The following is a 23,239-nucleotide window of genomic DNA, read 5'->3' as shown; positions in this document are numbered from 1 at the left end:
ATTTTATCTATTTTATTGAATAATTCCGTTTTAAAAACAGATGAAATTTCTTCTTCATTCATTTTTTCTATCACTTCGTTTGTTTCTTTGATTTTTTATTTCTGCATAATTTCAGTGCAACGCTTCAGCTTTAAGAATATTTCTTTAGAAAAAACAAAAAAGAAAGAAAAAACTGTTATTATCAAGAATTCAAATTCAACGACAATTGAAAACCAGTGTATTCTTTTGTGCTGTTCGTCTCCTTTATTTTTAAAACTCATTGTGCAATGGGTACAGTGCATTTTTGGCATTCATATTGAATTCGTATCTGTTTAATTAGAAGAAATAGATGAAAAATAAAACCTCAAAATAGTCATATAAATATATGCATTCATACTGCTTTTCTTTTTGTTAAAATTCTGGCAAAGGTTTATGAAGAAAAACAACACTTTAAAATTCTTCTTTATTTGTAATGGATTCAATGATCAAGTTATTCTCTTTGAACAATAATATCAATTGGAAAAAAGTGAGATCGTGATGGAACATATATTAAAGTATAAAAATAATTATTTTCTGTGAGCATAGAAGGCAATGATGGTGATAAATTAATTTTGGAATTGAGCAAGATGATTTTCTGAAAAGCATCTTTAATGGAAAGACGGCAATTTATATGTTGAAAGCAAACATATTACTGCATGTACTTTTCTTTTTTCTCTATTAAAATGAGGATATTTTTATTTATAGCCTTTTTAAAGCTTAAGAATATGATAAATTATAAAAATGGTAATTCCTTAGCATTTCTGAGCAGAATATCAGATGACAGCTGGATGCTGAGATGCAATCATCAAATAAGAATTGCATATTTTTTGTATTCAGTTTGGAGAGGTGATGAAAAACAAATTCGATTTCAAAGCGTTAGTATGAGTGGGAAAAGAAGAATTCCAACAAATGGACACCACTTGAAAAGTTAAAATACTGAATTATTTTTTTGTGAAAAAAAAAATGTGGATGACAACGTAGAAAGCAGGATATTTATGTTGGAAAAAAAGGATGATGGAGAAAGGAGCACTTTGAAACAATGAAAATGGAGATTAACATCGTAAGAGATTGAACTATCTTCCGCGTTTGCAGCAGGGATGGCAGGTATTCACTTTTGAAGGAATTTCGCAATCCATGCAAATTTAATTTTTCTTCTTTTTTAAAAAGCATTCTTCGATTCCAAATAACAGCCGTTGTTGTATCGAGCGTCTTGCCCAAAGATATACATCCTCGATCATCATTTTAAAAGTTTAAATGGTTTCTTCTCCTTTTCCTTTGATATTCTCTTTGACGATATTTCTTTTTGACTGGTGAGACCATTCTTTTCATATTTGATGGTTACTGTTTAGATAGTCATCAAATTCTCATTGGACAACAAAAAATGAATCTTTTGAATTTTTTGTTTTTGTTTGGGTTTTTATTTGTGTTATTTGATGCTCATCCAAATATCCCTTTGAACTTTTTTCTTCGACACGATTTGAATGTTTGTTTTTTATCAGAAAGAATATCTTCACTTATCTGAATTCAAATCTCAAAGTAGTTTTACAACTGAAAAATTGCAATCAGACATGAAAACCACTTTTTTTATCTTTATCTCCTTTTGCTTTTTCACTCATTATCATTTCGATATTCAAAATGGTTATACTCGATTGCCCATTCTTGCATTGATTCTTTTTCTTTGCTTATATCATTCATCTGACCTTGAAGAGTACATCTGTCTCGTTTCATTTTCGACAAGTGTACTCTTCATCCATTTCTTAATTCAACAAAAATGATAACAATGTCATTTCTCATAAAACAGCCTGGCTGTGACATAATAATACACCTAGTTTCATTGTGATTTTTATTTCTTCGAGAAACAAATTTATTCATTTATTCTGAATATATTTAAAGATTACCTTCACAAAATCAACTTAGGAGAGCCATATGAAAGACATGATCAGCCATCAAACGATTACAATTCGACAAAAAGATTGAAATTAAATATTTATTTCTAAAATTGGTTTAGACATATTGTTGGATGTTGAAGGTGACACTGACCACTTTGAATAAGAAAGACGAATTTGATTATGAGACTGGTGATGACGCATGTTTTGTTGCGAAAAACAGCAGAACAGCATGTTGATAGAACGAAGTTATTTGTTTGAAATGTTAAAAAAAAGTGAGAAGTTGCGATGGAGGTTGATATGAAAAGGAAAGAACTGAACGAAGGTGAAAAAAAAAATAATTTTTTTTTTCTTGGTTGATCTCATTTCTGACAGTTTATGCTCTTGTTAAAAATTAAAACCCCTATTATACATTTTTGAATTGAAAAAAGTCTAAAATTACATTTGAGAAAAAAGTCAAATCAAATTTGAATTAAATAAAATTATATCATTTTTTGATCATAAACTCATTGTTTTGTAAAGTGACAGACAGAAAAATTATGAATGTTTGATTTTTATTTGCCCAAGCAATAAAATGTTGTTTTTGATTTGAAGGACGAAAGAAAAAGAAGATATAGGAAGTACTACCGGAAAAGGTTTTTCTTTTGAAGAAGCGGTTTTTAAAATGACTCAGAAGAACAATGAAATTTTCCAACTAACGCTTATTCAAGAGATTGTAATGAACATTGCTGATATTTCATTTGAGGAAATAAGAGGGTTAACAACTGATTCATTTGGGATGCTTTCTGTTTATCTTGAGAACCATTCAATCGAATTGACAAGCTCAATTCTTGTTCTTTTGGAGCTTATTACTTTTAAAGCTTTTTCTGCAAACTCGGTGCAAGCAGAAGATCGGATGCGAGCTATTTTGAAGCGATCTCTTATAAGGGACTCTTTTTTGAAGCTTATTGTTGCGAGAAGAACTCCAATCCACGTTAAAAATATCATCGCTCGAATTTTAGGAATGGAATGCTATGATTTATCATTTGAAGAAGAAGCTGCAATTATTAACATATTAGAAATGCAAGTTAATAGATCTTCAAGTAAAGAAGAATTATTTTTGACATGCTTTTCTCTTCTTCATTTTATCGATGATGGTACGTAATCGAAAAATATCTTTTCATTTGCCTTAATTTTGATATATATATATATTATTATTTTTTCAGACTTTATTTGGCGTGATGTTAGAGATTTCAAGAAAATATTATTTTCTTTAATAGCAAAAATACCTTCTATTCCTCCAATTTGCCAATGGCTCTGTTTTGAGGTTGTCAATAAGTTGTTCAAGAACGATCTTAAGTTATTTGGAGTTATTAGAAAAATGAAAAGTGAAGTTCAGAATTTTAATGTTATTTCTATAATTGAAGAATGGTTCAAAAGTCCTCCAGAAGAAAAGACCAAATCTATTTCGCAATCTTCTTCGTCACATTCAAATGAATTGGCTTGGTTAGCATCAATATTAAATTCAAATTTGATAAACTCGCCTTCTTTTGTTTCCACTGCAGCATTAAGCACAACGACAAACGAAACAGCAATATCAGGATCAGTTGTACCAAAGCAACTTAAAGGAATTCAGAAAGCTTCAATACAAAATTTGTCAACTATAAAACCTTTAACATTAATTCAAAAAGATAATTCATTTCAAAAATCAGATAATACATTGAAAACTCAATCATATACCTCTCATAATGTTAATGTTTGTCATAAGCCTCAAGCACATTCTACAAGAAATTCAAGTTGCTCACTTTACAGGAGTATCCAAAAGTTATGTTTCGTTCCTCTCTCAATTGTGAATTTGCAACCTCTATTAGCACCTACAAAAATGCTTTCTTTCAAAAATCCCAATTCTTCGTACCCATTTAATCTAAATCAAAGGAAACCTCGTCAAGATTATGAAACGGATTCAAGCGTGATTCTGAATGACCCTTTTTCATCTTTGATTGGATTCTTTTCAAATCTTATAAAAGTTGAATGGGACTTTTTTTCCTTGTCAAAGATAACTGGATTTCTTGAGTTTATTGTATTTTGCATGGATGTGGCGATACGGTTTTCTGTTTATTATTCTCCTACTTATCTATGTTGTAAAAGAGTACCAAATATTTTAAAGTGTGCTAAAAAAAACTGGCAGTTTCGTTTAAATAAAATTCTGTATCAGTTTGTTTCAGATATTAGCACAATCAAAGAATTCTCGAAATATCCACATATATTAACAAAAATCATGGACTACATTACACATACGCACGAAACGAGGATGAGAATTGAAATATTACAAAAAATAATTTACAATATTTATTACTATCACTTTGTTGCGCGTGCATTCCTCAACAACGAAGAAAATATGGCTAAACAGTTGGTAAACAGAAAATATTTCAATTATACAAAAATTTTTAATGTTTTTGACAAACAGATAAGTTTCGATGAGTTGAAGAATGCATTTAACATCTCAGAAAATTTTGTGGAGCTTTTTGAAGAAGAAGGTGGAATTGATATTCTTGAGCTTTTCTCGAACCAAGAATCAGATGACATTTCAACATACACTTACAAATGGTCTCGAATTACAAATGATTTAATTATAATTGCATCAAAGTTTACAATTGGATATTAATGGAGCCTTTCATTCATTCATTCATTCATTTTTTTTTTGATTTGATTTGACTATTCTTCACTTGTTTAATATAATTTTTAACAGTTTAGTTTTGTTAGAATTGTAATTGTTGATTTTTTATTTCTCGGTGATAAATGCATTTGAATGTCAAATTGACATTTTGGTTAGTATTTTTTTAACTGGTTTTCAATGTTGACTTTCATCATTTTCTTTATGGAAAAGTATGAATCAATGGAGAAAGAGATTCAATTGCTCTCAATTTTTTGAAAATTCCTTTCCATTTTTTTTTAAATTAAAATTATTTTTTTGTCGTTCAATATTTAACATTTGTAGCACATACACGATGTGGACATTTTTAATCACAATTGTATAACAAAGAGATATGTTTCAAATAATAAAGTTTCATCTTTTTGCAAAGTGCGATTAAATATATCAAAAAACTAAACAATAAAAAACTAATAGATAGTTCTCAATAAAATAATGTTTCACTTATGTCTTATTATTGATTTTCTTGTGATTATTTATTCGAAATTTTTTTGATAAAATACACTCCATTCAAAACAAATGAATTTTCTTACTGAAACTTTCCATTTGAATGTTTTTTTTTTACAAATTCCAAGTTTTTTTGTAGAAAAAATAAAAAATAAGAGATGTTTTTGCCAATTTTTCATTTGGTTGAACGTTGGAAGAAAAACTAATAATTGATATTTTTTTTGTAGAAAATATTTTTCAGTTAGCAAAAGCAGCTCATATTTTATAAATGTTGGAAATAACAAATACTATGAAAAAAGTGATGAATACGAAAACAATAGTAAATTCAAAGTCAAATATTTCCCGAAAATAATCCAAAATCAACTATTTAATTCGCGTGTTATTCAAACTCACGAACGAAAAAAGTGTAGAAAGTGTTTCAGTTTTTGTTTCCAATAAATGAAGATATCAGTATTTTATTTAAAAAGAAATTTTTGTTTTCTAAGAAATTCAGTATTAAAAAACCACAAATGATCATTGAATAACAAATCAACAAGTGTTTCAAAAAAGAATTAAACAGTCCGATACTTTTGTGATCTTTAAAATAGGATAGAATATATTGATTCGTGCAAAACTAATTCATAACAGCGTCGTTTATCAGAAATGTGGAAATCTGTCAGTAAACTTCCAATAAATAAAAAAGGCTTTTTTTTTTTTCACAAATGCGAAAAGACGTTGCAATTTCAGATATGATTCCGAAAATATGGCATGATTTTTGTTATCAACGAATATATTCACAAAAAAAGGCACTTTTATAACCTAACCATGAGCTTTTTTGAATCCTTTTTTTTCTATTCTTGTTAATGACGAACATCGAAAATAGTCTTACAAATAAAACGTTTTTTATTTGTATTGTTATTTTTGATAAGTTTGGTAATTATTTTTGAAACCATATGGGAAATTCTTTTTGAAAAGTCGTTTATGTTTAATTTTCAAATAAATCAAAATTTCATATTTTGTTCAAAATTTTGTTTGCATACTCCAAACTTTTCTAATATGGAATCTATTTCTGAATAATGCTAGTTCACTCATTCCAAAGAAGATTCGTGAGAAGAAACAGAAATTTGAGCAAAATATCAAATTTTTTATTTATTTAAAAAGTTAACATTTGTTACTTTTCAGAAAGAATTACTCATATTTTTTCATTCAAAAATTCGGTTTGAAAACTCACTGTGAATCTTAGAAAATGAACGCATAAAAGTTCAAACTCAAAACGAAGACTCTTTGTTCATGAGTTTAATCAATAACAATATCTTTTGAAGAAATGATAATTTATTATTCATTTGAATGAAAAAACCCTTTCTTAAGAAATCATTCATTTTGAGAAACAACTCTTCGAGAAAAGTTACGATTTTGATAAAAATCTCTCAGAAAAACAATAATTGTTTGTTATACGAGAAGATATTAAGATTTCATATGAAATTTATAACGAATAAAATTCAAATAGTTCAATTGTTACTTATCATAGATGTCAATTATTTTTTTATGAAAATTATGTTAACACTTTTAACAAATAACAATTAACTCAAACTTTCAAGCACTTTTTTTTTATTTTTTTCTAAATCATTCTTTTCATAAATTAACATTTCAGCTTTAGAGTCTCATTCATCAAAATGTTTTGATCCATGTACCATTTCTACTTATCATTTTCAACTTTTTTATATGCCACGCATTATCTGTGCAGCTGTATCATCAAATGCTCAAGGAGCATTTCCAGTCGTTTTTCGTTTGCTATTGGTTGAAATAAAATTTAAAGGAAGCTTCAAATTTTTTTCTTTAAATATTTATTTCAAAATATAAACTTTCATATTTTGTTTTCTTTGTGAAAATTTCAATGTGTATTTTTAAATATCTTTAAACAGCAAGGAGTACTCCAAAAAAGAAAATTGTTGAAAGTTTGTGCAAGCCGCTGATTGAAGGCGCTCTAAATGGTGAAAATCGTATTTTTCATTTATTTATTTAAAAATTTAAAAAATTAAGTCTTTGTTTTTAATTTTTAGAGACACTTATTTTTGCGGAGCCATCAGAAAAAATTGAACCAATAGTTACACAAAGCGATATCCTTGATTATTTATCTGAACGCATTTATCATCCTCAATCACCAAAATTGGATGTTTGAAAAACGAATAAAATTATTTCTTGTGTAATCGTATTTTATTAAATTTGAATAGCTTTTTGAAGATGCTTACATTGTTCATGCAGCATACTTAGAAGTTTTTGACAATATATGCTATAACATTTTTGATTCTCTCCATCCAATTTTAAATTGTACGCCACCCAGACCTCCTTCATCAGAAGCGACATGCTATCGTCCTGCAAGCACTGAAAAGTCTTTAAAAAGTAAATATGCAAGACCTTCTTCCGTTCAGACCACTTTTTATTCATCTAACCAGACTGGACTTGAAAAAGATGAAGAATCCGAAAAAACAACACAACATGCAAAAGGTTTTCACTTCACTTCCCCAGCACTACCACAGTTACAACTTATTAATCCGCTTTCTATTCTTGACCCTTCTTCAGTACTACTGTTGAAGCCTCCATCGCAATACCACGGCTCATCTTCGACTTTTCAGCTGCCTCAGACAGCTCCTGCAATAAACCGGGAGGATTACAACAGCTTCCGACAACAGTCAAATTCTCCTTTCCAACCTTCTTCAGTGTCCCCTTCTGGGGAACGATACACTCGATCAGTCTCTCCTCAGGCAAAGAACAGGCCGACATCACCACTCCCTTCAATCTTCACTCTTCCTCTGTCACCTGTGCGTCTTGCTCCATCTTCCTTCTCACCACCGGCTTCTCCATCTCGCATTTCTTCTGTCACGCCATCAGCTACATCACCGTTCCTTCCACAGCCTCCTCTCTCAAAACATGCAGCTTCTGAGATGCCTTCCTTGTCTCACAGACTTTCTGTTGCAAAACTTCAGCCACAGCAGCAAGATCCGTCAATGCAAAAGACATATTCTTCTTCTTCTTCTTCTTCACCACAAAATTCGCAACCTCCAGATTCAGCTACTGCACAAGAGCCAGATGTTGATAAGCCATCTACTTCTCAATCTGTAGATGATTTCTCTGCTTCGGATGCGCCTGCACCAGCACAGTCATTTACAGCAACTGTAGTTGATGCGGTGAAACAGTCTTTGTCTGCAGCGGGGATGCTGTCTTCTCGCGGGCTGGATTCAGAAGCAGAGGAATGTGATGGAATACACCAGAGTGAGTATTCGTCTGTTGGCTCAACCATCACATCTGTCACTTCGTCTGGTGGAGTAACAGTTCCTGCTCCTGTTCTTGCATTGCGGCAAGCTTTTGATATCAAGAGCCGCTCGGCTGTGCTCTGCCCGTCAGCCGACTCAACCGGTGGAGCAATGCCTCTTCCGCCAGCTCTGCGCATCTCGCCTCTGTCTGTCGAGGATGAAGAAGAGGAAGAGGAAGAAGAGCTCTTTCCTGCCGACGGTTCATACATGACGCAGCAGAGTGAAAACGGTGAAATCAGAAGAAGCAGAGAGTTTGGGATGTCGTCGCCGATGCATCGAAAGCAGGTCGCTGCGCTCTTCTCAAATTCTCCTTTTGTGTTTGACCATGTCAAACCTTCATCGCCACCGTTTGGAGCGTCGGGAGGATATCGCGATGGAGACGAATTGGAGCCACCAGAGCGTGGAGGATCATCTCGTTCCACACCAACTTCGGCAATGAACTACGGCAAGTCGTCACGATCGGCTCGACAGGAGGCACTGATGAAAGAGTATTCATCGCTGAACGACCGCCTGTGGCATGTGTTCACGACTGCTGAAGCCCTCAAAAGCAGCATTGCGGCTGGCGAAGCTCAACGCTTGTGTGTGGAAGGAGAAGCTGCGCGGACAGCACACAAATTGTTTGCGCTGAGAGTTGAGTGCGAAGAAGCAGGGCATCGAAAGCAGGTCCTTATGGGATTGGGTAGTAGTGGAGGAGGAGATGGTACACTGCCTATTTCTGGTGGAAATGGAAGTGGCGGAAGAAGGATGCACAATCAAACAGGCGGAAAGACAGGGGTTGGAAGCGGAGGAGGCGAAAAATCTGATCTAGACGATGATATGAACGAAAGAAGAGAACGAGAAAACACTGGAGAAAGAAGTGTTGATAACAGCGCATCGGGAATGTCTGGACGAGGAAGTCATTTGAGGGGAAGCTATTCTGATGGAACAGGAGGTGTTGAACAAGGTTATGGTTACTCCGTCGCATCAATTGTGGTGGCGTTTGTTTCGAGGGAAGACTTGTTTGAAGTCGGAGAAAGAGTGGGACGAAACGCTGGATTGTCGTATTTAACCTCGCTTCTTTCTGCCGAAGGCGACGCGCTTAAAGAAATGGCATTGGCAGCTCAGCGCGGACTAAACAAAGGGAATTACAGCCACTCGCATTCGCACCCATCTCAGCGCTCTCCTTCTCCTTATTCCTCTTCGTCAGCATCTGCATCGTCTTCTCACGATTCAATTGGCGGCAGCAGTGACGGTATCGAAATTAACCCGATGATCAACCCAGCACTTCCTTCTGGGCAAAATGTAGCTTCGTTCGGCGTCGCACTCGGAATTCTGCCGTGGCACCAGTCGCCTCTTCAGCAGTTGCTGGCGCATGCACTGACACCCGGGGGCAACTCCTTTGCTTCGTTCTTCTGCCACTACGAGACATCGCCTCTGAAAAGCTTGAAGGCTGGCATCACTTCTTCTGGGATTGAAGACAGGGAGAAGAGAGAGCTGTATCTTGAGGAAGACGAAGATTGCGAAGCTGATGCTGAGGTGCTTGCCGAATTTGCGAAGGCAGCGACAGGAATTCCGCTTCGGCCCCAACACAACACGATTGAGGAAGGAGAATCGAGATTATGTGTTCTGGTGGAGAATGCCCGAGAACTTTATCGGCAAATTGTGTCGCATCTTGCACATCTGCGCTCAATTGTTGATTCTGTTCCAGCAGAAGAATACACAACGTTCATTGCAAAGCAGCCTGTAAATCCTCTTCTGTTTGTGCAGATGAAGAAGAAGAAACTGACAGATGAGCTTTCCAAACGGAAAGAAATCAGAGAGAAAAAGCGGGCATTGCGCAGCAGCGACACTTTCCGCATTCACAGCGGTGAAAGAAACGAATTCTGGGATGAAACCGTGCTGCGACGTGAGGAAGAAGCAGATGCGCTGGAATTGAAGGAAAAAATGGCACTTTTTGATGAACAGACAGAAGCGATAGAAACACAGCTGCAGGAACGGGATGCTGTTCTTCAACCGATCCTACAGCGCGCAGCACAAGAAGCAGCATTGTCTCCACCGCTATTTAATTCTCTTTGCCGCCGCGCAGCTCTTTTGAGGCAAGGATATCGAAGGCACTCGTCTGTGCTGATAACTGCGGTGCCACGCTTCATCGAAATCACCTTTGCAGAAATTGTGCTGCATCCAGTTGTGAAGAAGGAGATCGACGAGTTCTGCCGCACAACACTTCTTCTGCTGGAAAAGATCAGAGAGCAAATATCGCTGCGGTTGAAGGTGATTGTTGAGGCACATCGGCTGAAGCAGATCGGATGGACTGCCGATGACATTCCGTCTGCTGACACATCAAACGAGAAAAACGAGCTTCACACAGGTTTGTCATCAACTTCTGCACCTTCGACTGCTCAATCTACAAACAGAAAATCTCAGTCGAAAGAGAAAGTTGGGAAAGAGCTGAGAAAGAGCGAGGTCCGCACGTCATCTGAAACAAAACCGAAGAAAAAGACTGAAAAAGTGTCTGCTCAGTCGAAGAAAAAAAGTAGTTAGGCTTATGTATTTCATATCAAATTATTTCTCACCACTTCACAACAAGTATAGTAATTATCTTTCGTCATTTCGACATTTTGTTTATTTTCTTGTAAACATTTTCCTTACACTTAAATGGTGCTCTTCATTTCACCAACTGTTTCCACATCTTTACCTCTTCACGCATTTTTGGATTCTTTCAAATTATGATGAAGGAGTCATGGAATTATCATTTTTTGTGTTCAACATACTTTTATTCTTATAAAATAACAGACAGTTGCTATATCATTACCATATACACTTAACATCTCATTCATTTGCATTGTTGTGAGTTTGCATGTTAGAGGTTTCTGTTATGTTTCTTTTTCGATTTTTTGAGTGTTCCATAAAACAAAGTTAAAAGCAATCAAAATTTTCATATTTTCTTTAACTCAATTTGGAGAACAAAAAGACTTCAGAAATGTTATGAGGTGAATGACACATTATTCATTAATCTCAAAATGCATCACAAAAAATGAAAATCATAAACAATACATATTAAACAACCAAATAAACCAAATATCAACATTTTTTTCTGTTAAAATGGAAAAGGAAAGAAAAAGGAGAATTATAAGTTTGTACACAAGAAATTCTTCACATTTGCGAAAAGGAAGAAAACAAATATTCAAACTCAATGCTTTAACAAATCTCAATTATTGATAGATAGCAGATTGGGTTGATGTTCTTCGGTCAGTGCAGCATAAGAATTATCAGAAAGCTCCTGTTTGTGTGAAATGAGCGGAGTTTTCAATGAAGAATCAGTGGACGCCAATTCTTCTAATGAACGTAATGCCGTAGAAATTTGTTCTGTTTGTTGGTCTGCGTGAACAGAATTCGAACGAACTGCATTTATTTTTCCTGCTTGCGATTCTCTTTTGTTTTGATCAACACAAAAACTTGCCTCTTCTTCGCCATTTTGATTCTTCAATGCACTCCAACTTCCCCTTCCTCTTCCCCTTCCATTTCCCCTGCCTCTTCCTCTTCCTCTACCCCTTCCCCTTCCCCTCCCTCTGCCCCTGCCCCTTCCTCTTCCTCTTCCTCTGTTTATATCTTCTCCTTTTTCTGCATAAATATTCATCCCTTTCATCTCTTTCCCATTTTCAATGAGTTTTTTCTGGTCTTCACTTTCCTCTTTTTCTGGTTTTCGAACTTTCCATACAACAAAAAATGCCACAAACATCAGCGCAATCAGCAGAAACATCGCTCCACCGGTGATAGCAATAATGAATCCTCTTGTTCTCTTCTTCGGCGGCTCGCTTGGCTTTGATCCAGGAAGTGCAACACATTTTAAGTCTTCATTCAAATAGAACCCAACTTCGCATTTAGCAAAGACGCATGTGTCGTTTTTGTACTCTCCCAGCTGAGCATCGCATGGATAGCCCCACACCTCATGCTCTCCTTTTGACGCACAGTGCTCAGGTTGTGGAAGCACCTGCCATCCGTAGCACTTGCGGTAGAATGGAATGATCTTTGAGACAATTGTTGAGAAGGTTGTCGATGTGAATGCTGTGCAATTGATGAACAGCGGAACTATTTCATCTGCAAGCACAGAATCGAAGTCGATCGCAGACTCATACTGCTTCTGCGGATCGAGTGAAAACGCCTGCAGCGCAGAATAAACAAGATCTGTTGTGCTGCGCGTATATCCAATCGGTAAATTCGAAGTGTTCACAATTCCCTTTCCGTATTTCCTGTAATAGTTAACTTCTCCTGCGCTGAAGTGGAATGGCGAAGGAGATGCAGTCATACGAAAAGTAGGAGGAGTCTCATTGCCAGTGTTCATTCTCCGTGTGAAAGAAGAGTTTGATGAATTAGACGAAATTTGCTGTTGCTCATCTCTTTTTCGGTCTGCTGCTGTCTTTGGAATGTGTCCAATGGCAACTTTCTTTGCGAGCTTTCTCTGTGAAAGATGGTGCAAAAACAATGCACAGGCACCGCTGCAAGTTCCATCGCCCACGACAACAACATTATCTGCACTCCACATGTTTTCATTAGGGTTTTTGTTGTGGTTCTTCTTGAACTCCTCCATGTGTGAATGCTTATTCCAGATGCGGCGGAATGGCTGCGTCCAGTTTCGCTTCAGTTGAGTGTTGTTTTTGAGCACAATTGTTTTTTCGACTGTGGCCGCATAGAAATTCTCAAGTGGCTCGAATGTTGCTGGGTCGAGGATGGCTATTTCCGAGTCTCCAACCAGCAGCTTCGAAAGCTCTCCGTTTATGCTATTCTTTGGCATCGCCAGAACTGGAGAGAATGGAAAAGATTCGGGAAACAGAAAGCGCAGCACAAGTGGAACAGCATCTGCTGTCCCATCTCGATTTCCTCGCAAATCCAGAAGAAGACGGCTGGCATTGCGAGTGAGAAAGGCACCGACACAATGAAGAAGATGGCGCTCATATTCTGAATAATCTGACATGTCGAAGTCGTGCAATGAAAGAACACCGAGAGACTCGTCCTTGAAGTGATAGCAGGACATATCATCTCCGCTGTAGATGTGTTCAAGTTCTGAATTTGAATCTGTTGGAATGAGCAATTCAGGCAATGATGACTGAGAAGGAGAAGAAGAAGAAGGAGATGCTTGAAGTGATAATGAAGTGGAGTTATTTCTTGAGAAATAGTTTAAATTGTTGTGAAGTGAAGATTGCTTTGATAAATTATCTGAATAATTATCTAAAGAAGAATTCAGTGCAACAAATTCGCTTTGCTTGTTTCTTTTAGAAGGCGGAACATATTCTTTGGTTGCTTTTCTTTTATTAGCTTCATTTGATGTAGAAATGAAATTAATAGAATTAATCTCTTTCTGAAATTGATTTTTCTTGTCCAAAAACTTTCTTTTTTTAATTCCACAAATGTCATCTAAATTTGTGGCCGTATAATCCAAAATTGCATAAAATGGAAGTTCTACAAATTTTGATTGGTTCATTGAATCGAGGTATCTTATATTTATCGAATCATGAGGAATAAGAAATCTTCGTCCTTCTCTTGTTGAAAAAGCATATGGAACAGCATAATTAAGTTTTGTGTAATCTTCTTGATAAAAATGAACATTCTTGATTGCCCAATTCATAATATATTCATATGCATTAACTTCTTCATCTCCTTCATTGTCCCACATTGCTTGAATTGTGCAATTTATAAGATTTGGGGATCCATCTTTATTAAATATTGAGTATGCGTCTTTGTTAAGATTTGGATATGCAACTACTTTGACAGTTGATCCGTCATTAGTGGCATCCTCGGAAAAGGAAAACTGAAATGGTAGGACAAATGTAAATTCACTTAAGCATGGAACTACAAAAGAAGCAAAATAATCGTGATATTCCGAAAGCGTGTTAAAAATATCCGCATAAAGATCATATGCAAATTCATAATGTTTGTTTTTAATTTTATCCATCTCGGCAAAGATGTCTACAAGTTCAAAAGTTGAATCTTTTGGAGGGTTCAAAAATATGTCTCTCAGAACATATGATTCCAAAAATGTTAACGTCTTATCAAATATAACACTAAATTCTGAGTCGTCTTTATCATACTTATATAAATAAAAAAATTTAAAATGCAATGGAAAGTAACAATGAATAAAAAGTTTAAACAAACAGGAATCGATTTCATGCAATTAAGAACATCTGACGGTTTGTATGGATATGAATCATTAAATTCACATTTGTTATCTTGTGCAAAAGAAATCTGTAAGAAAACAGAAACAAAAATAAACAACAAATTCATTTATTGAAAAATTATAATGGTATTCAAAAATGAGTAATCACTCAAAAAGAAGATTCGAGACACAAAACTATATCCTAAAAAAAACTTTTTAAAGAAGATTTTTTTCGATAATCCTAACCCAAAAACAACTACAAATGTCAGAAAAAGAATTCAATAAAACCCTATAAATTTATTATGGTTCAATGATCAAAATGGTCAGCATATGTGCAATCTTTCCAAAATTTTCCTTAATGGAATATATTTTTAATAATTAAGTGCGAAATAAACACACAAACACAAGTTATCATAGTCTCGCTCATGTTTAAGAAATAGAAAACAAGAAAACTAAAAGTAAATTTTCAAAAAAAAAAATATCAAAATATGAACAGTTTTGGTAATCCCTAAAATAACTCAACCAATGCTCAATTCAAACTGAAATAAGCAGAAATGGTGGTACTAATATTTTTTTTTCCAAATTGCTCAACAAATACTGAGCAAATCATTTTCATTTAGTGAGGATAAAACGGGCTTGCTGGAGGAATGCCTGGTTGCATTGCATTCTGGCCATAATATGGAGGAGACGGTGTTGGAACATATCCTCCGGGTGTGGGGACATATCCAGGAGGAGGTGTAGCCATCATCATTTGTGGTGGCATTGAAGTAATTCCAGATGTGCTCATTCCCATCATCGGAGTAATAACTTCATTTTCCATTGGCTTAGCAGCAGCTTCCTCTTCGGCTTCTTTCGCTTTTTGCTCCTTCATTGCGGTTAATTCAGCTGAAAGATTATTCACCTTGTTGACATACTCTTTGGTTGAGTTAACAAAGTATGGCATGGCATAATCTCTCAGATTTGCGATCCATGCAACCTCCATAACAACATCAGGTGGAAGAATCTCATAGCAAGTGTACAAGCAGGCAGCGAAGCAGCTTGCTCTGTCTTTCTCCTCAATCTCCATTGCAAAGAAGCGCAAAAGCTCTTCTGCAACATCTTTGTCTCCAGATTCTGCAGTAGCAACCATTGCATCCTGATACATCTGATCCTTCTTGGCCAACTCCACAGCGTGTGCAAATCTCTTGTTCTTGGTATACAACCATGTGGCCAGACGGCGCATTCTCAGAAGAGGATGAGCTTCGAGTCTTCTTGAAAGACCAAGTTGATCGAATGTTGGGTAGTTCTCGATTGAAGCACGCAGAGAATCCACATCTTCTTCCTCCAAATAGAGATCGTTCACAGCCTCGTTAACTTCTGGAATCTCTGGTTTTGTTGATGACTGAACAAACAAGAGATATGGCTTGATGAGTGCAATCATTCCAGAACGGCGAAGTTGAGAAACAACACGTGTGTTGTCAATGCGAGGAGCCATAACAGAAAGAAGGTCGCACAGCAATGTTGGGTGCTGTTTAAGATACACATCGATTGCACGATAGAAGATCTCCATGTTGGTAACCTTCTGGATGATATCTTTGAATTGTGCATGATTCCAAGCATCGATGTGTTCCATCATCTTTGTGGCAGCTGAGTCATACTCGTCGTAATGGCAGTACAACACGCACAACTCGGACCACTGCAGATTTTGTTCGCAGACCGTAAGCATTTTGGCAATGTTGATCTTTGAGTGGAACAATTTAATATGTTCCATAAGCTTCTCAGGCTTGAAGCGAGAGTACAAAATACCCAATTCTGTGAACATTCCCATGTGTGTTCTTTCCAATCTCATTGCATATTCCAGCAATGAAATAACTTCTTCGAACCTGCCTCTGTCTGTGTAGTATTGAACCAATTCTTCCAGCTCATCGGCCTGAACAACAATGTTGACACCACACATCTGCGCAAGACGGAACTGATGTGCATCAACACATGCAAAGCACACTTCTTTCCAAGTTCTGATTGATTGAGCTTTTCTTGCTGCATCCACAGCTCCTTGGTACTGTCCAAGGCACACAAGGGTTGATGCCAAGCGAGCATAGTTTCCAATATGATTGAAAAGAATGCGAGCAGCATTGTACATCTGTTCATCGAAGCATCTTTCTCCAATTCCATCGAGATCCGCCTGGTTCGACTGAGAAATAAATTCCTCAATCTCTGCAAGGGCATCGATCTTAGCATATGCATACACCAATTCGCTGTCAATCAGTTGCTCCTTCAACACTCTTGCCATTTTCAGGTATTTCACCAGAGCACCATACAGATTGCTGTCTCTTGCAGCGCTGATGACTTCGTGGTAGTTGTTCGGGTCTTCTGCGCGGAGATAGGAGTCGATCGATTTCTCGACCATTCCTCTGTCCAATTGTCCCTTTGCCACAAGCGACCAGCACTCTTTTGTGTTAACAGCAACAGCATAATCATACGCTCTCTCTACATCGTCAATTTGATCCAAAAGAACTCCGATGGCTTCTTTGTGATGATCAAACTTTTTGTACATTTCAAATGCCTCTTCATTCAATCCAGATGAAAGAGCAAACTTAGCAACTTCGATTCCATCATAGTTGTCCAATCGTTGGATGTAGTCTTTAACACGATTGCTGCCAGCCTATTCATAAAAAAATATTATCATTAAAAATAAAATAGGATAAAAAAATTTTGTCATTCAATAATAAACGATAAAAAGTTATATCAAAAAAATTTTTAAAGTTTGAGTGAGTATTCAGAAAAAAGTTTGATATCATTCAAACATTGGTTCGTCAAAAACACGGATGAATATGGCTGTTATACAGCACTCATCATTACTCATCAAAATCATGTTTGAAAAAAATTTTTATGGATTTCTCCAATCAAACCTTAATAGCAGTAATAAGAAGCAAGTTTTGCAAGTTTCTGTTTGATGAGAAGTCGCTCTTTCTCAACATGATGACTTCCAACAGCTCAATCAGTTCATTGGGAAGATTAGCGCTAACAAATGCTTTCACTGTATCAGACACTTCATTCGGGTTTTTGCAAGCTGGAAGTGCTGATGATGTAACCTGGTCAATGACTGCTCTTCTGTTCGGGTTCTCTTCATTCAAAACTTGGGCCCACAAGTCTTTGTCCCTTCGTTCAACGAGATATTTGGCTTGTTCTTTGAAAAGAGAATTGTTGTTCGTCAGTTGGATCATCTCCTGGTCACATTTGCCGCGGCGATAGCAAATAACAGCACGACGTGGATCGCGTTTCTCGCAGAACTTTCCAACAACGAGGGAATCATAGAACTGGTTGTCAGTCAGGAACTGATCAGCATTTGTGTTTGTCTCCACATAGATTTTGGCCAATGCAGAATGGCAAGCAGGGTCTGTGTTTCCGTCCTCAGATACACGCGCCTCGAGGAATGGCTGCAGAATGCGGAGTCTGTTGCGACGTTCGCATTCTTCGACAAGTTGGTCGATTGGGCATTCGTTTTTCACCAATCCCAAAAGTGAGTTAATGAATTCTTCGTTTGCTTCGACATCCAACAATGTTCCAACAACAACAGGTGTAGCTTTAGCGTTGAATCCTGTCACATACCTTTCAATGGCCTTGTGAAGGTTGTTATGATACAGATACTTCACCAATTCGTCCACATATCCATATCTATCACACACAATCATCAGCGCTGTTGGTTCAATCTTTGATTCCTTCAGCAAATCTTTCACTTCCTTTGGATCGTACCACTTGCTTTCTCTGACAACGCGCTCCACGTCTTTGATCTGTCCGGTCTTCACAGCAGATTGAATGAAGCGGAAAACAAGCTCCTTATCTTCAATAGTTGCAGCAACTCCCTGAAGATACAGATACACAGCTTCAACCATTCCTCCTTGCTCCAAAATAGTAATCATTTCTTTTGGATCAATGACGCCTGTGCACTTCTTGCACACTTCCACACACAAGGGCAGGTTGGCCTTGTTCTTTGTCAGTTGTTTCAAACACGCTGTACCAATAGCAACATCACGCTGCTCGCTCACATCATGAATGTAGCTTGTAACAAACTCCATCGTCATCTTGTTAGTGAAGACAATGCATCTCAAGATATCAGGCAAAGCATCATAATGTTCCAATGCTCTGTTATAGAGACCAGCTTTTTCGCAGCAATGTGCAATATATGCTTGATCATATTCAGTAAACAGTCTTTTCTCGAAAAGTGCATTTGCAACGTCCGGTCGCTTCAGCAGCAGAATTTCAAGATAGCGTGTCTGCAATTTTGCTTGAGTTGGCTCGTTCTTTGCGAGAACACCAACCATCACGCCAGTCAGTTCTTTGATCAAATCAAATTGGAACAGAATTTCCATCGCTTCGCCAATGTCGATGAGAGGTCCTTCTGGAGCGTTGTCATACAAAAGCTTGCAGAATTGCTCAGAACCAGCAGGGTTAATCTGGCAAACACCTCTCAGAAGCTCAGTGTATGGTGCTTTATAATTGTTGCTCTTGCAGTATTTGATCACGTTTTCGTATTCTCCCAATTCGCAATAGATTTGAGCTACTTTTTCATGTGATTTTGATTGCAAGTAAATAATAAGAGCCAACTGAATGTCGTATTGACGTAAGAAGTTGCCGAGTTCTTCTGAAGCAGAGATTTTCCCTTCCTGCATCCATTTTTGAACCATCTCTTTGTGTCCTTGTTGCATAACGGGAATCAACAGCTCAAGTGATTCACGTTCGTTCAACTTTCCTTTGTCCAGCAATAATGCCAAGTACTGCATGATGGGCAATGCCTGTCCTGGGATAGGAGCAGCTGCTTTGAAGCGTTGGATGGTCTGGGCAGTTCTCAATGCACCACCAGGAGACGAGGCAACAACACGAGCAGCCTCCTGATAGTTCTGTGCAGCAAATGCAGCTTCAAATTGTTCGGTGAACAGCTCTTCGGTTCCAGTCAGGTTTGCTCTGCTTGCAATACGTACAGCTAAAGGAACGTTCTTCAACTTTTGAGTGATGAAAGGTACCAAAGTATTTGGATTGACTGTGATTGATAGAACTTGTCCTTGTTGGTTTATTCCAATCACGCCGTTCTCTGTTTCTTCAGAGATTGTTGAAAAGATAAGCGAAGGCGAAACTTTTGACATCAAAACAAGAGCTGCATCTCCAATGTCATAAGCAGAGAGCAATCCCATAGCGGAAATAACGAAAATCAATCCAAAGCGAGTGCTGTATTCCATTGCAATGGGGACATCCTTATCATCCAAAAAGCGAATATCTTGCATCATTTTTGCTGGTGCATCAACATCCAATTCATTTATTAACAGCTTGTTGTTAACCGCCATGACCATAAGATTTGACTGAACTTGCTTTCCCATAAGTTGTCCTTGAATAAACATTCCAGCATGTCCCGGTAAAAATTGAGACTTCTTTTTAGATACGTTGTACACTTGAATTGCTCCAACAAGACGTTGCGTTGCTGGATCAACCATTGATCCCTGGAGCATAAGCCAGTTCTTATTTGCATCTGCTCTGTAATTGATGATATTGTATCCTTCAAGTTGCGGCAAGCGCTGGAAAACAAGTTCTGGGATGCTTTCTGCATCCATTGTGCAATGGTACACACCGTTTGTAGTGACAAGAGCTAATGTTGAAATGTCAAGCCATTTCATATAAACAACATTTTCTGTCATTTTAAATGATTTCAAGCGAGAACCAATATCGAAATTATACACTTGAATCGACGCTCCTCCTTTAAGTGCAAGAATATTGGATTTGGGATGAGGTGCAACAAGGTCTGCTCCCATTTTGTGCTGATCTCTTTGCGTTGGATTGCGAGGGTTCAAACGTATAACATATTTGTCTGCTCCAATTAGTGTTTGGCATGTCAATGCTGTTTCTGATTGAAGAGAGGTTGTTGTGAAAGAAATAAGAGATGGATCTGACACAACAGTTTTCAACTTAAAATGCAAACAAAAAATTACATAATAAATATAAAAAACAAAATGTGTTTCCACATACATCAAGTAAGGTCTTTGTCTTTACTGGATCTTCCATGCTCGATAAAAAACTTTTTGTTAAAAAAGCAAGCGATTTTCGGAATAATAAGATCAATGTTAAATATGGAATATTTATGATTGTTGCAAAAAGCAAGTATTTTAATAAATAATTGATAATAATAGCATGATAAATTCATATTCTTCATAATGATATATACATCCTTGAATAACAATAATAAAAAATGATCGAAAATTTAAAAATTGGGAAGTTTGATTGTTTTTTATTCTTCGGTTTGACGCAACAAATTTCGCTTTCGAATATTTTTTCGGGTATATTAAAAGCATTTTGAATGAAAAGAAATAACATCATTATGTTTACATATTTTTTTGACTTCTTTCTTCTATTGCTTTCACAGAGGATTATATATTTGAAATAGACGATTCAATAGGTGTAGAATTGACAGTTGATCAGCTTTCGTTGACGAAAATGTTTTCAGGTTTTAAAATAAAGCGATATCTATTATACTTATATGATTAATTCTGATATTTCAAAGAAAAGTTGCTTCAGCTGGAAGTTTGCACATCCATTGAGCAAGGACAAATTGCAAATGAGTTGAATAAATTGATGGAAATGATGGGAAAGGATGAAATCGAATCAATAATTTCGGAAGAAACTTTCAATGAAGTGCGCTTTTTAATTGGAGAAAATATAGTTTCATGGACTTTTGCTGTTATATTATTGAAACATATCGGATTTTGGAAAGTGATGAAAGGGATAAACAAAAAAATTTTCAATTACCTCTCACTTCGCAAAAAAATTGAGCAGATGATCGTTGATGAAGAAGAGAAACAACATGAAAAGAACGAACGATTTCTTATTGATCTTTGTGAGTGCTATTTTATGCTTTGCTGCTTTGATAGTGAATGTGTTGTATCAGAGCATATATTTTCAATTTGTTCGTCTTATCTTCTTTTGAGTGCTTCATGTAAAGAGACGAACGAAAAAGCAAAAAATGATGTGGAAAATGCTATACTAGCTTTAAGCAATTGTATTATGAACTATGTGTGATATTGTTTAATTTCTTGATTGCGATGTTTATGGGGAATGTTATTTTTCAAACAGAAACATAAAAAGGGTAAGTATCTTTTTCAGATCACAGAAATTATTAAATATGACCAGGAGTATCACAACTTGACCTCTGTTGCTAAGCAATCAGCTTGGATATTTTTGGATAAATTGTTGTTCTTTAATGGCAAAAGCGAGCATCTTCAAAAATATGATCTTCATTTTGCAAAAGATACAACAGCAGAATTGGCTGAACTGGAAAGATGTGTAGATTGGGAAAATGATGGGAAATGTACTAAAGGTTTAAAGGAAGTTTATATGATGATCAGATGGTTCGGCATTATTGAAAGATATGTTTCCCATATCATTTACGAAGGAAAAGAATTTGTTGAGCTGATAAAGCACATTGTTGGGATCTGTCAAGCTGCCGACAAGTTCAACAGAGAAATCGTGAACAAAGGTGTTCATATTATTTCAAGAATTGAAAATTGCAGAACCGTGATTGTTGAATATTTCCTCCAAAGTGGTGCAGTTGATTTTTTGTTGAAAGAAATTAGTTGCTTTTCGTTGACAAATGAAATTGTGCTGAAGATTGTGAGAATCTTTTTTTCATTATCAGAAAGCTTGCTGAGAAAAGAGAAGAAAGAATATTACGAATCGAAAAACAATGAAGAAAAAGAGAAAATATTTGAACATTTTGAAGAAGAAGGATATGAAGATATCATTATTAGTTATTTTGAGCAACCTCAACATCAAACGCAGTATTTTCTTCAGAGAGAAGATCTTTCAGGATATTTCGTGAGCAAGTAATTTTTAAGGAAATATTTTTAGTGTGCTTTTTTTTTTATCCATGATGTTAATTTTTTGAAAATAAAGTTATATTAATTCTGAAATTTTTGATATATCTCACCATTTTGTGTTTATTAGATCATCTCTCATCGAAGTTAGTTCATATTATTTGTGTCATTTATTATGCTATAAAATATCATTCAGCAAAAATTATTTGATCATGAGAATTTTTGAAGCAAAAACTTTTACAAAACAACCAATTGAATATTAATTTTTTCTTTTTAATTCAACCATAACTGATGATAATAATTCTGTTATTGTGACAAGTTTTATACAAAATTTCCTATCTCGAAAAAAATGATACTAGTGTCAACTTTTTAATGGGACTTTTTTCTTTATTGGCACTTTTTTGTTTTTGCACGCCAATCATTCAAAAAAGCTAGATGGACCTCAACACTCGGACGAGGGTGCTGATAAAACAAATTCATTAAATTACCGGTTTGTTTTTTAAATTTTGTTTAATTTTCGTAGAGATACAGCAATTTTTAATTTATTTTGAAGTGACTTTTTTCAGCCGAAGAAGCGTTTCACAAATTTTTGAAATATATTTTTTAAAACTACTAGCATTTTCCTTTTAATATTCAAAATCTTAAGTTTAACAACTTGTTTTTTCTTCATTTTTTCACATTTCAATTTTTAATCAACATGCGAATACATTTTTGAAAATATCTTTGTTATTAAAATGAAATGTTAAAAATAAAAAAATGATATGAAAAATTCACACTCTAATAAAGAAGTGTGGAAAAGGGTGAACATTAAAATTTTCTATTTGCTTTCAACACATTAAAATAGAATAAGTTTTATCTCAGATCATTCAATGTTGTGACCATTCACCTGTGTGAGATAAAAAAAATCATTTTCAGTCCAACCTTTTCCACACTTCTTTATTAGA

General features: G+C 35.8%; 5 protein-coding genes across 5 annotated transcripts; 3 read left to right on the top strand and 2 right to left on the bottom strand.

Moving 5' to 3' along the window:
* Positions 1-2,394: 2,394 nt before the first annotated feature.
* MONOS_18646 (uncharacterized protein) lies at positions 2,395-4,937 on the top strand. The gene is made up of 3 exons (XM_067871684.1): positions 2,395-2,449; positions 2,499-3,040; positions 3,110-4,937. Coding segments are annotated over exons 1-3 (1,983 nt in total). The 5' UTR covers positions 2,395-2,447; the 3' UTR covers positions 4,549-4,937.
* Positions 4,938-6,741: 1,804 nt separating this feature from the next.
* Positions 6,742-11,231, top strand: MONOS_4720 (uncharacterized protein; the record flags this gene model as incomplete). The annotated part of the gene is made up of 4 exons (XM_067874815.1): positions 6,742-6,805; positions 6,942-6,974; positions 7,080-7,192; positions 7,251-11,231. 4 exons carry the CDS (start codon positions 6,742-6,744, stop codon positions 10,848-10,850), a joined length of 3,810 nt encoding a protein of 1,269 aa, XP_067724781.1. The 3' UTR covers positions 10,851-11,231.
* On the bottom strand, positions 11,232-14,474 carry MONOS_4721 (uncharacterized protein; the record flags this gene model as incomplete). The annotated part of the gene is made up of 2 exons (XM_067874816.1): positions 11,232-14,394; positions 14,460-14,474. 2 exons carry the CDS (start codon positions 14,472-14,474, stop codon positions 11,518-11,520), a joined length of 2,892 nt encoding a protein of 963 aa, XP_067724780.1. The 3' UTR covers positions 11,232-11,517.
* A 390-nt stretch (positions 14,475-14,864) lies between these two features.
* On the bottom strand, positions 14,865-20,490 carry MONOS_4722 (Clathrin heavy chainB; the record flags this gene model as incomplete). Its single annotated transcript, XM_067874817.1, has 3 exons — positions 14,865-17,101; positions 17,349-20,393; positions 20,455-20,490. 3 exons carry the CDS (start codon positions 20,488-20,490, stop codon positions 15,077-15,079), a joined length of 5,106 nt encoding a protein of 1,701 aa, XP_067724779.1. The 3' UTR covers positions 14,865-15,076.
* Positions 20,491-20,696: 206 nt separating this feature from the next.
* MONOS_4723 (uncharacterized protein) lies at positions 20,697-22,599 on the top strand. Its single transcript, XM_067874818.1, has 4 exons — positions 20,697-20,762; positions 20,849-20,929; positions 20,987-21,495; positions 21,556-22,599. Exons 2-4 carry the CDS (start codon positions 20,920-20,922, stop codon positions 22,306-22,308), a joined length of 1,272 nt encoding a protein of 423 aa, XP_067724778.1. The 5' UTR covers positions 20,697-20,762; positions 20,849-20,919; the 3' UTR covers positions 22,309-22,599.
* The last annotated feature ends 640 nt before the right edge of the window (positions 22,600-23,239 follow it).

The sequence above is a fragment of the Monocercomonoides exilis genome (genome assembly GCF_001643675.1).
Source record: "Monocercomonoides exilis strain PA203 chromosome Unknown scaffold32-1190040, whole genome shotgun sequence".
Taxonomy (NCBI): domain Eukaryota; phylum Preaxostyla; order Oxymonadida; family Polymastigidae; genus Monocercomonoides; species Monocercomonoides exilis.
Note: the sequence above shows the minus strand (reverse complement) of the source record. Positions and strands in the feature narration are given on the sequence as shown.